We start from the raw sequence: 13,263 nt of genomic DNA on the forward strand, positions 1-13,263 counted from the left end.
CAGAAATAGAAGCAATTGTTGCGCCCCCGGTTAAATGTTTGCTGAATGTACAAACATGGGGGAGACAGAGCCAAAAGGGTGATAGAGGGTGTAGCAGAGGACATTTCCATAAAATGAAAACGACTATCAGCGCAGCTATCAAAAAGTCAACCTTCAAGCTATTAAAGGGAAGTATCAAGATAGAAAGAAGCTTATAGGGCAGCTATCTATAAGGTAATGTACAGGATACTACTGGACGGTTTCAGTAATCAAAACAGCATTCTGGCCGCTATCGTAGGGATGACGTTAAATTATTAAGGTCATTTGCCGGAACTACAGCACCCGTGGAAGGTTTTATCAAAAAAGTAATGTGCTGCAATCATTGACCCGTTTTGAGCCTATAAACAGCTGTCGGTAGATTGGAAATACCGCTATCACGTCGATACAGGAATGAGCGTGCGTAAAGATAAATCACCCAGAAATGAAAAAAACATAACAGTGTTTTCATTTCAGGGAGTCACAGTGAATGCATTTAAATCACTGTTTCTACCGAAAGACCGGCCTTTCCTTAAGAATGAGAGTACAGAGCTCACACGCGTTTTCTTAAAGCATTCAGCTGTGCACAGAGATGGCTAACGAAAAAAGGGAGAGGGAAATAAAAGAGAGAAACAAGGGGAAGCAGAGGTGCCGATTCGCCACGGCGCGTGCATACGAAGTGAATACACACGAACATTAAAAGAAGGCTCACGCGACAGCGTCGGGATTAGGGAAAAAAAACGGGTTGGGGAGGTTACAAAGGAAGGAGAGTGCCTGCGCCATTTGCAAGCGCCTCTCAAACTGCCTCTGGCCTTACGGCTTTGTGGTCCCTCTCCACCCCCAAGATAAAACCACAAAGGTTGAGGCAACTCAATGTGGATCTAGTCGGTGCCACATGTGGGGTGCAAACCAAATGGTGTTCACATGTGAAGACCAGATGGTTTGGTTTATGGTTATACGCTTAACGCCCCAAAGCTACTCATGCTATAGGGGATGCCGTAGCGAAGGGGTCCGGGAATTCTGACCACCCGCGGTTCTTTAGCGTGCACTGACATCGCACAGTACACGGGCCTCTAGAATTCCGCATCCATCGAAATGCGACCGCCGCGGCCGAGATCGAACCCGTATCTTTCGGGTCATCAGCCGAGCGCCATAACCACTGAGACTTGCGGTGACCCTGATGACCTGATCGAAAGGCTCCTTATAAAAGAATATGTAAAAATACAGTAAAAGAAAAGTAATGGTAAACGAACTTGTCACTAGAATAGTAGCTAAACTACAAACAGCAGAAGATACGTTAAATAGGCTTAGAAGCACACAAATAAAGTAAAAGCGAAGACCAGAACGTACAAAACTGTGCTAAACGTACAAAATAGAAACAAACGAATGTCACACCGTAGAACAGCCTAAGGCAACTCGATCAACATGGACTGTAACGAAGCTACGGATATAACGAAGTAATCGCCAGGACCCTTCCACATCGTTATAACTAGGTTCAATTGCAATACGATCTCTCGCGTAAGTAATGAGATTACTCGTGGCGTATACGCACAACTGCATACAACTGCCATTCCTCTGCTGCGGCGTGATACGAACGGCAACGACGTCCCGGCGTAGCGAACAAGTGAGGAAATAGAAATTCTGGGAACAAGATTCAGCTTTCCCACGGAATGCGTCAGCAGCAATACCAGACCACAGCCTCCTCGGAGGCTCAGTAGTTATGGTGCTCGGCTGCAAACCCTAAAGACGCGGGTTCGGTTTTGTCCGCGGCGGTCGCAATTCGATGGACGCGAAATGCTATAGAGACCCGCGTAGTGGGCGGTGTCAGGGTATATTAAAGAACCCCAGGTGGTCGACATTATCAGGGAGCCCTTCACTACTGCATTCCTCATAGCCTGAGTCGCTTTGGGATGTTAAACCTCATAAAACCAGATATTCTTGGACACGTGCTCTAACCGTACTGAAAAAGTGCTCCAATCCCCTTCGAAGAAAAACACAAGATTGCAATTAAGCGGCGCAAATGGCGCAAGTAACGTAATTAGTGCAATGCACATCCCGGTATGCCGTCACAGCCTGGCACCACCGAGAGATGACAGCGTCGCGTAGCACCTGCAAAGAGACTGCAGAACACAAAAGATAAATCCTGGATGAGGCTAATTTACTGTTTATCACCCTTCACCAAGATTCGGCCGAATAAAAACAGTCACTTCTACGGAAATAGTAGTTCGACCTGATGCGTTGTAGCACTTCTCAAAAAGCAAGGAGTGTCCATGGGAAAGACACTGAGGCTATATTGCCACATGACCATAGTCGTAAAATTGGGCGCTGCACAGTTTCACCCGAAGGTCCGGAGTTGTACTTGACGTGCAACGTCATTTACGTCCGAAGTTGCACTTGATAAGCACCGAACGTTAATTGCACCACAACTGAACTGCCTTGTCCGTTTACTCCAACAGTATTCGGTGGGAGTTTATTTCAACCGCACTAATGGCAATGAATCCACCGCACGCACTTTTTAGTCGCGATGTCCTGATGATGTCACACGCGGAAAGTAGAGCCACGCTTCGACGGCTTCCCGCTTTTACCTACACACCGGCACAGCCACTAGACTGCTTTAGCATACCGTGTACCGTGTTACCTTCACCGGTACTGGAATACTGGGAGCCTGTGCGCACCGGCTGCGCATGCGCAAATCGCCTTGACGGCACCAGATGGCGCCAGGCACACGGCAGCTGCGCGCAAGCCTTCAGAATCGGTACCAATCAGCGCGTGCTCACCGGTACTCCAGTAACAGTAACGGTAAAACGGTACACGGTATGCTAAAGATGTGTACTGAGAAACGACTGGGAGACACCAGGTGCTATCCTGGCTTCTTCCAGCAGCACCCATCACTCATAGTCGTACAGTTGGCATAGCATTATGTTCTTCGATGGGACTGTTCTGTATATTTGAGGGCATCCGTGAGATGAAAGGGATGTTGAACGCTTATAGGCCTTAGAGCTGTGAGGTTCTTCATGAACATGGGTACAGGCTGTAGTCCACCCGGAACTGAGTCCGCTGGTCGAGGTCGTTGCTGCTGACAATGTAGAATACGAGTGGACCTTGGACGGACACTGCAACACAAAGATGCGCAAATGCGTACATTTAGGAACATTATCCTTAAGTTCATTAAGAAGAATTGCGGCCGCAAGCGTTAAGATAATAGCCATCTAAATGTGACAGCGTGGCGGGGTGCGAGCGCATTGCGGGTGCTCTACATTGACATCATCATCAACATCATCATCCTTACTACACCCACTGCAGGGCAAAGGCCTCTCCCATGTCTCTCCAATTAACCCTATCCTTTGCCAGCTGCATCCACCCTTTGCCGGCAAACTTCTTAATCTCATCCGCCCACCTAACCTTCTGCCGCCCCCTGCTGCGCTTGCTTTCTCTTGGAATCCACTCCGTTACTCTTAAGGACCAGCGGTTATCTTGCCTTCGCATTACATGCCCTGCCCAAGCACATTTCTTTCTCTTGATTTCGACTAGGATGTCATTAACCCGTGTTTGTTCCCTCACCCACTCTGCCCGCTTCCGGTCTCTTAACGTTACACCTATCATTTTTCTTTCCATGGCTCGCTGCGTTGTCCTTAACTTAAGCTGAACTCTTTTCGTTAGCCTCTACGTTTCTGCCCCGTAGGTGAGTACCGGTAAGATTAAGCTGTTGTACACTTTCCTCTTGAGGGAAATTGGTAAACTGCCACTTATGATCTGCGAGAATTTGCCATATGCGCTCCACCCCATTATTATCCTTCTAGTTATCTCCCTCTCATGATCCGGATCAGCTGTCACTACCTGCCCTAAGTAGACGTATTCCGTCACAACTTCTAGGCTCTCGCTGCCAATTGTGAACTGTTGTTCCCTTGCTAGACTGTTGAACATTACCTTGGTATTCTGCATGTTAATTTTTCGACCCATCGATCTGCTCTGCCTGTCTAACTCATTGATCATGATTTGCAGTTCACCTCCTGAGTGACTCAGCAAGGCAAGGTCATCAGCAAATCGCAGATTATTTAGGTATTCTCCATTTATTCTTATTCCCAAATGTTCCCAATTCAGGCCTCGAAATACCTCCTGTAAACATGCGGTGAACAGCATTGGCGAGATCGTGTCTCCTTGCCTGACGCCCTTCCTTATTGGAATTTTATTGCTGACTTTATGGACGACTATAGTAGCTGTGCAGTAGCTATATATATCTTCCAGTATTTTGACATAAGGCTCTTCCACCCCCTGATTACGCAATGCCTGTATGACTACATTGACAATACCGCCACAATTAACAATAGTCTGTTACTAGCTGATGAAGCAGCTTCACGCAGGCGCACAAAGTGATTCCGCAAAGCCACCTGCCATCACATAAGTTGACGCGGCTACCAGTATATTCGGCTTTAACAGACTCCTTGCATAATGCTTAAGCAATGAATCTGCCTGCTGCCTCGCGTGAGGGACGTGCCTGCAAGCAAGATCTGAGGAGGGGTCATTCACAGCAAGCATGTCTTACTCGAACCACGAGTGGTCACATGCACCACACACCACGCAGAGAATATTAGTCAAAAAGTGCTTTTCACAGTATTTGTGGGACAGTGCCCAGGTCTGGATCGGCGGTATCTTTCGGCCGTTACACTGCAAACACTCGTCTCGTTCGCATGGCGCCGAAATGGAAACTGCCGCGACTGGTTAGTTTCGTGATCTGTGTGGTTATACGTTCCGTCTAACCACAGACATAGGGCCACAATGGAAAACTATGCAGCTTTCACTGAATCTTTGCAGCTAGAGGGAAATTCTTCGTTGTCTAGGTATCGAACCCGGGACTAGCACCTGTCCATAGCAGTCGCTTTACCTCCCGAGCTAACCAGGATGGCTTGCAGATGGGAGGCCGAGAGCGAAGCGATGGACTTGAAGTGGTAACAGTGTTAGTTCCACGTTTATGGAAATCTCCCAACGTGGAATAGACGTACTCCGCCTTGGGAGACTCTTTTAGACATCGTCATCATCTTCATCATCAGCCTGACTAAACCCACTGCAGGGCAAACGCCTCCCTTTCCTCCCAAATTAACCCTGTCCTTTGCCAACTGCGCCCACCCTATGCCTGCAAACTTCTTAATCTCATCCTCCCACCTAACTTTCTGCCACCCCCTTCTGCGCTTGCCTTCTCTTGGAATCCACTGCGTTACCCTTAAGGACAAGCGGTTATCTTGCCTTCGCACTACATGCCCTGCCCAAGCACATTTCTTCCTCTTGATTTTGACTAGGACGTCATTAACACACGCGCTTGTTCCCTCACCCACTCTGCCCGCTTCCGTTCTCTTAACGTTACACCCATCACTTTTCTTTCCATGGCTCGCTGCGTTGTCCTTAACTTAAGCTGAACCCTTTTCGTTAGCCTCCACGTTTCTGCCCCGTAGGTGAGTACAGGTAAGATACAGCTGTTGTACACTCTTCTCTTGAGGTATATTGGTAAACTGCCATTCATGCGACTGGTCCAAACGCAGAATACTCACTATGTAACACCACAGTTCGGTTCCCTCCGCATATTCTGACGGGCGCGGCCAAACCTCGCCTGCTGTCGTAACCGGGCGGCAGCTGAATGAAGTTGCTCCGGCACTGGGGTCCGCCGTTGTCACCGACGTCTCCACCGCGGCCGGACGGGGACTCCGCAGGGTACCGGGACACGGTGCGTATCTTGAGCGAGATGGCCTGGAGCCACGTGGGCCGCGCGATGCACACGGCGTAGCTCAAGGCCCGCACGTAGTGCAGCGACTCTTCGGAGTAGGCGAAGCTGCGGAAGGAGCCCCGGCAGCCACCGTGGTGCTGCAGGCAGCCCGGCTGCGCTGTGGCATGGAGGCGCGTCATTGGCAAACTGGACTTGCGCCAGACCACGATCATGATGCCATAATAATCGTAATCATCAGCTCTATTAATCCCAATGCTGGACAAAGGCTTCTATAGACCCTTTCACAAACAGGTCCACGGGCGCCGCCATACTGGGCACTGGACTGTACTAGTAGTGCAGGAAAGACCTGAGGTCTAAGCGCCCCCACGTTCTCCCCACAGCCCAGAAAACCAGTTTTGCCGAGGGTCATGAAAAGGTCTATATCAGAGATGGGAAGTCGCTAAAGGTGCTATCGCCATCATCATCATCATCATCATCAGAGCTGCCTTCTCGTATTGATGTTATTTTGGATACCGTTTTGTTACCTTTAGGCAGAACAAGTGTTTGTAAAAGCTCATAACACGAAAGCAGGTCAGCTAAATCGCTCCCTCCCCGACCAGCATTGTCCCCACTGGATAGGCCAGCCTATACGACATCGTAGTGTAGCAGGTGAACGCGGAAGGCTTCAGTACGACTTGGCAAATGGGAATACGGCTAATTCGGAGAAAAATCCTTATGCAGCGGCTTCTAAAAAAACGGGACGTATTTTCAGTGCTGTTGTAAAGGGCATGTGTACGCAGTAGGAACCGCTGAGTAGCGTTAAGCGCTACGCTGCAGCGCAGGTCTCTTACGACACCTTAAACTGCGGCCATGAAAAATGGCGTTTGTAACTGCCGTGTATGGGTTTGGCTAAGTCGGTGCAGTCACCGTGTGTATACAGATAATGTCCATACCACTCCGTGCTTTGCTTCGTGCTGTGGTCTTTCACAAGAATGTTAAGAACTCCCATCACGAGGAAAAGAAAGCATTTCAAGCGCAGAACTGAGCTCCTGGGGTAGGAGGAGCACAATGAAAGGGCTTGCCTCACCCAGCTTTGCGCTGCCGCAGCTGTAGATGACGATCCGGACGGACCAGCTTCTCTGGAAGCCCGCCCTCGGTGCGGACACCTTCAGGGAAAGCAGACTTCGCTCCTCGCTTTCAGGGAAGTGCAGGACCACTGCGGATGAAGTTGAGGCGCTTTGAAGGAATTTACTGCATAGCCTGCGCTTTTACTCATGATTGTTAAAAATGACAGCAGTACACCCCTTAGATTTTGATGATGATAGCTGTGGTATATTGCTCGATAAAGTGTTGCGTGCGCGTGTGGAGCAGGGAAAGTATGGAGCGCGTTTTAGTTAAGATGAGAAGAAAAATTCAGACGGACACTCAATTACAATATGGATTGACAATGAAATAGCCAGAGAAGCTGTTGACGCCTTTACCGGAAGTGATGTAATTTGCCTACAGCCAATGATAATTATGCCTTCAGGAGGCGTTAATTCCCTCCAGACAATGAGCGAGTTTTATGACCGACGGCACGTTTTCCTCCGTTGAAGCTTCTAATGTTATTGCATTAAAAAGTAGAAACTAATGCATGCGATATATGATAAGGGTATATATATATATATATATATATATATATATATATATATATATATATATATATATATATATATATATATATATATATATATATATATATATATATATATATATATATATATATAAGAAAGTTTTTATCCGAGTTGGTTTCAAGCCGCAGGGTCTCGGTGAGACGATTCTCGTCCAAACATCCGCTTAAACGAAATTCCCGGAAGATGTGATGCTCGGAAACGTCATTACCGTGTTGTCCGGCGTTGTGTCCGCACAGTTCTGGCACGTACGAGTCGCTTCCGTTGACAAACACCCTGAGTGAGTCATTGACGCAGCGACCCGCCACAGGCGGCAGCAGCCGGAACTCCTCCAGCTCTAGGCGAAGCTGGCAGGTGAAGGACGGAAGCAGAACGGTGAGGGAAACGTTGGCCCCTCCGGCGTATGGACGCGGGTACCGGGGCTGGACGAAGTAGGAGTTGTTGGACAGCGTCGTCGCCACATTGTCTCGGGCTTCGTCTGCAGGAAGGAGTGGGAGAACGCCGCTGAAGGAACAGTTCAAGGTTAACATTTCTGTGGCCGAATTAGAACAATGCAGTACCGCACCGGCACTGAGTACCGGTACTACAGAGTACCGTGAACACTCAGCCGCTGTGCAGTTGCCGGCGACATATAAAGCATTTGTCCTACTGGGCGTCCGTTTTTTCCATGAGCTTGAGTTACTTCAGCGCAGCCTGGAATGGAATGTGTGACTGGGGCAGTGTTGGTCATGTGGCGTTTCCTGGAACAAGCAGGCGCGCGGTAACGAAGCTGCTTTTGAAATTCTTAAGTGCACGCTGACCTTACAGGGTATGGTGGGCGTTGATTTTTGCTTAGACCAACAAGGCTACACTGGCGAACCAATATTGCCGACACGATCAGTGTGGGGTAACACCAACTGAGCATTACAGTGTCGTAATGACCAGTACATCCATTTTGGGAAGAAAGCAGGTAACTAGTGATTAATCGGTCTGGAGCTTGGTAGCGAGCCGATGGCGTTGCTTCCTTTGAAATTTCAAAGTTCTTTTGTCATATTTTATACTTTACAGTGGCATTACGGGGCTCTCAACATGCGATCATTTTACAAAGGAAGCATTGATTAAAGTGGTCAGCAGAAGGTTTGAGCATGTTACGCCGGAAATTATCGAAGCGGCGGAAATAACCAGCTTTGGTAACTCTTTTGCAAGCAGCGCCCATGTTTCCATGAAAAAACGAAGTCCGTCTTTTGCCCGTTAGACTGAGACGTTCGACTTTTTGTAGCTGTTTGTTAGACGCTGTTTTGGCTTTGCTTCTTTTTGTGTAATTTTGTGATTTTTTTTACTGAGGTACACGTGCGTTTGATTTTCTTCAGTACTTGCGGTTTAGACATGCGGAAATGAATATTAATTGTTCGTGCCTGAAAATTAAGCCAGTTGGAAGAATGCTCTGTGCCCTCTTCGCTTTGTACATCTGATGTTCCTTAGTCCTGCATTCATGTCTGCGAAAGATAATTTTTGGCGCACTGCGACCTGCTGCGATTATCCGCTAGCGGTGCGGCTGTATGTGCCAGTGGCAGAAGAGCATCGCACCTTGCTTCTCATGACTGTCTGTGCATGCGCACATTGCGCTTCGTTGAAGCGATGCTGTGGTAACGAAACACCCGTGCTAAATCTCTTTACTGAAACGACATGGGCAACTGGCGAAGCTCTGTACAACACATTATGACGGGGCAGTGTGTTATATCGAATGCTAATGAGCGCAAAGCCGGTAGCAGCGTCATCCATTAGTGTGTAACCGCAAAAAGAGACGTAACGCCCTCTGCTGAAGGATCACTGGTATTGCTGTCGTGGCTGTGAAATGCGTAAAGAACGGAGAGGTGGTTGTGGTAACCCTTTGAGGAACTGGCGTCATACTCTCAAAAACTCACAAAATTAAGACACAGTATTATCAACGCACTGTTTCGAGAAGCGTTCGATTCTTTCAAGAAAAAAAAACGTTTTACATCTAAGCCCAAAGATCCTGTAAAACATTGCAGGAATGCTGTCCATAACTTTCAATTTACTGGCACTGGCGGCTATCATCGTGCCTGTTATAACTACGCGGTTTGAATAGATAACTACTGTGAGATTAGCAGCACTCCCTACATTTGGTTTGAAGAGCAGCGGCTAGTTATCAAGAGGCGTTGCCGCAATGTCGGTCAAAACAGCAAGCGAAAAGTGTCACCTTTCTGACGATATCGGTTACAAAACTGAAGTATTCCCCGCGGCCATCTCTCAGAGAGAGCCAATGGACGGTGGCGCCACCTACGAGCTGGGCTACCATCTGTTAGTGGCGCTCTGTAACTCGTTTCTTCACTATACTCGTGATTTCTGTAGAGCAGAGCAGTTCTTTTCAACCCTGCAGATGGCGCGACAGTTTGTAAACCTCAGTATTGAGTTGAAATCAACGCCAGATTTTTATACTCGTGCGGTATGCTATATACAGAAAGCTGTGGATATTAACGGGGGTACGGCCATTGCTTTCGCTCTAGACTCCCTGTAATCTATTGTTACTCACAGACGCAGCAGACGCCGAATCCGTCGGCGCATTCTCCCTCTCTCGTGCCGCGCGTGAAGCGGCAGTCTGGAAGCGACACGCAGCGGCCAGTGCGGTTGAGTTTGCTCTCACATAGATCCACGGCGAAGCCCATTACGGGAAAAGGGTCCCACGACTTGGTCAGCAGATCCGGGCTCACTGCGCACAGAGATCGGGGCGGAGAAACACCCTTTAGAGAGTATAATTCCAGTTTATTCCTAAATTCTCACGAAACACTTATGTACACGCATACATAAATGGAGGAGGTGGTCACATGATGAAGGTTCCGAAGCGATACCTTCGTTCATTTTCCGGTAGCATAACCACGTGAGACACCTGGATTTCCCGTCTGGACACAGCGACCTCTTCTTGGTACGCCATCTTTCAGCCCCTGCTCACCACCTTGGTGGAGGAAGCTTTGCCCCTTAGTCTTAAGAGCACGGATCCCGAGATGGGTACATTTGAACCTCGTTATAGCGAAACGGTGTACGGAAAAATAATGGATATAACGAAATAATGACGATCCCACTTGGAAGCTCGGTCAAACGGGCTGGGCTATAAAGAGGCTACGGCTGCAACGAAGTATGATGATGATGGATTTTTATGGCGCAGGGGCATCTGTGACCAAAGAGCACCATGACACAAGATACTTTTTTTCTAGTCAGGGTGGGGTCAATGATCCATTTCACAAGCGTTTTACCACCAAATAAGAAGAGCACCAGATCAGGGGACAGCTTGTACCCATCGTATCACCGGTGGGTACCCGGCGGCACTGGAAAGGGGGGGGGGGGGGGGAGGGGGACTTATCTTAACGCTTTTCCCACAGGGGGTCATGTATTCTTCGAGGTTATAATGGACGCCTGTCAATAGGCGAGTATCAAGGCGTATTGTTGGGCAAATTGGTGAGGCAATCTGTAAGAAAACAGCGCAAAAAATACAGGACAAGACAGAATCGAGAATAGGCGAGTGCTCATTTGTTGTGCAGGTGTGCTTGAACCTGCTCTTGGGAGGTGGGGTCCAGTAAAGAATAAGGATTAGCTGCACAAAGGACGTTTGCCCGTTTCACGACGATCTTTATTCCTGCACTGGATAAACACAGGTGCAGAGAAGGCGTAGACAGCTCTTTGTGCAGGTGTGCACCTGTGTGGACGGACGGACAAAAATTTTCGGGTAAGGGTATGCGACCACTCGAAGTCCGGACAATGAATGACCGGGAGAGCGAAAGTCTAAATTGAACCGTTTAGCATTCTCCATGCTTTAAATATTCGCACAACAGCCCTCTTGCAAATATGAAGCATACATCGCGGTGTGGTTACCAATGCACGTGGCTAATTTCGGCCGCTGAATGCACAGCTAAAAAAGCCTAGATTTGTGTTGCACCGGCAGAGGAATTCCCCTGATAGCTGGCCTGCTTTGGGACGCTGACTTGTGAGCTCTGAAACTAGGGACGGCCAGCACTTTCGGTTTTTCCGGGTGGCCGTGCTGGGCGGCTTGTATTACACTAGGGTAGCAGTTTAATGTCCAGGCAATGCCTTTGAAATCCGTGCCACCCTTGCAATAACTTCGATAGGCAGCACCTAAACACCTTATAGACTATTCAATGAAACTTTCTTGAGTGCGGAAAAATGTAAGGGGAGCGTGCTATTCTGTTCTCAGTGCAATCGCGCTTTCTTCCAGGGAAAATGATGGAATGTTCGGTGTCCATAAGATAACGCATCAGCGATCACTAGCAGCCAGCCCAAGCCACACCTTCAAATTTCTGTCATGCGACGAGGGTGCTCCGTTTGCATTTTTGTCCCCCACTGCAGTCCACATGTGGAAAGCGCGGAGGAACCGACGTTTAGTGCAGCAAGTGATGAAAGAGGAAGAGAGAGGGGGGAACACACGAGGCGATTTCACTCATGCATTGAAGAGAAATGCTGTGCTTACTACCTCTGGACATATATTTGCTAGGACTGCAGACGGACCCTTCGATACACTTAGCAGGAACATTTGAAACTGAGCCCTTTTGAGAATATTTGAGCGGGAAATCGGCACATTATCAAATTTTATACAATGGCACACTGTCCAGACTCTGACACCCTGTCACATTGACTGGGCCCTGTCACAATGTATGATCACTCTTTGCATGCTAGGCACCTGCAGCTGACGCCTCCCCAGCTGCAAAACTACGGTCTCAGGCGTTAACAGAATGTGTGATCGACTCTGTATTCATACTAATCCGATTCCACATAAAACTAATTCGCCTTAATTAAAGAGATGCAACTAAATCCCGCATTACGATTTGGTATTCGTTTATTTGTCAGCGCATAATATATCACCGCAGCGTCTTCTATGGAATTCACTGCCACTCGATGGAAATGGCCAGAGTAGAAGCAAAACGCAGTGCGCTGCGTTTAAATCCACTCACCCTTCAACCTTCGCCCCATCGATGCGCCGATAGCTGGGCCGATGATAGCAGATGTAATCACCAAGATCGCGGTCGTTATCTGCGCAGGCGTCCGAATGAGCCTGATCCGGTGGCGGCCGAGAAGCACAGCTGGTAGCAACCGGGAATCCATTGCAGCGATGATAACACCGACAGAGGGCGCTGTCGGTGACGCACCCATTTTGTTCACACAATCGCGCACATACCAGGCACACTAGAATCTTCCCGACATGCTGCGGTGTCCCTCAGAAGCGCCCGTTCGATGTTTCACTGAGCGATCGCGAGTGTTAAAATGGCAGGATTCACTCCGCTCCGGCGTCGGTGGCAAGCGATGATTTCTTACGAAGGGAACGTCACTGGCAGCAGCCGTCCGAAGCACTGGCTTTCGCACTTTTCTAACACAAGGGCTAAAGCCGTGTCGAAATCTGCTTCCAGCTATCGCGACGCCACCGATCAGGCGGGCACAAGCAGTTCCTGTAGGAGACAACGCTTCGACTAGCAACCAGTAGAGCTGTTATCAGTACTGGGCTGAAAAAGAAAAGAATCGAAAACGTGCAGATGACAAGACGATAGCGTTGCAAGGCACACAAACGAAACGAGAAATAGCTAAGAATCCGATAAAATGCGCAGTATTGTGTTTTCTTCTCACTTCGGTAAGCCACATCAAGAACTACAGCAGACGGGACAGTAGCGCGATGTAGTTTTTGAAGTGGGGTTTCGATGCACAGCGACTAGTAATACGCAAGGTAACAACTGCCTAACATTCAATAACCAAAATCACTTTAAGCTCTGGCATTAACGAGACAACGACTCTGGTACAATGCTCCCGTACAAAGCAAAACGGAAGAAAGTCCACTTCCCGCTCATACTTGGGGAGTAATCAATGACATAACGCGCGTGAATG

General features: G+C 48.5%; 1 protein-coding gene across 3 annotated transcripts in view; it reads right to left on the reverse strand.

Annotated features, from left to right (window-relative positions):
- Window positions 1–2,139: 2,139 nt before the first annotated feature.
- Window positions 2,140–13,263, reverse strand: part of LOC144104615 (uncharacterized) — a 28,311-nt gene continuing 17,187 nt past the window's right edge. For 2 of the 3 annotated variants that reach the window (XM_077637731.1, XM_077637732.1), the window contains exons 2-7: window positions 12,342–12,887; window positions 9,914–10,090; window positions 7,592–7,858; window positions 6,798–6,926; window positions 5,559–5,888; window positions 2,146–3,128 (exon numbers count right to left, since the gene is read on the reverse strand). In XM_077637731.1, coding sequence (XP_077493857.1) covers window positions 3,028–3,128; window positions 5,559–5,888; window positions 6,798–6,926; window positions 7,592–7,858; window positions 9,914–10,090; window positions 12,342–12,540 — 1,203 coding nt within the window. In that variant the 5' untranslated portion in view covers window positions 12,541–12,887 and the 3' untranslated portion in view covers window positions 2,146–3,027. Of the gene's footprint in view, window positions 3,129–5,558; window positions 5,889–6,797; window positions 6,927–7,591; window positions 7,859–9,913; window positions 10,091–12,341; window positions 12,888–13,263 lie in introns of all 3 variants that reach the window. The other variant, XR_013308594.1, reaches the window with a different exon arrangement.

This window comes from Amblyomma americanum, chromosome 9 (genome assembly GCF_052857255.1).
Source record: "Amblyomma americanum isolate KBUSLIRL-KWMA chromosome 9, ASM5285725v1, whole genome shotgun sequence".
NCBI lineage: Eukaryota > Metazoa > Arthropoda > Arachnida > Ixodida > Ixodidae > Amblyomma > Amblyomma americanum.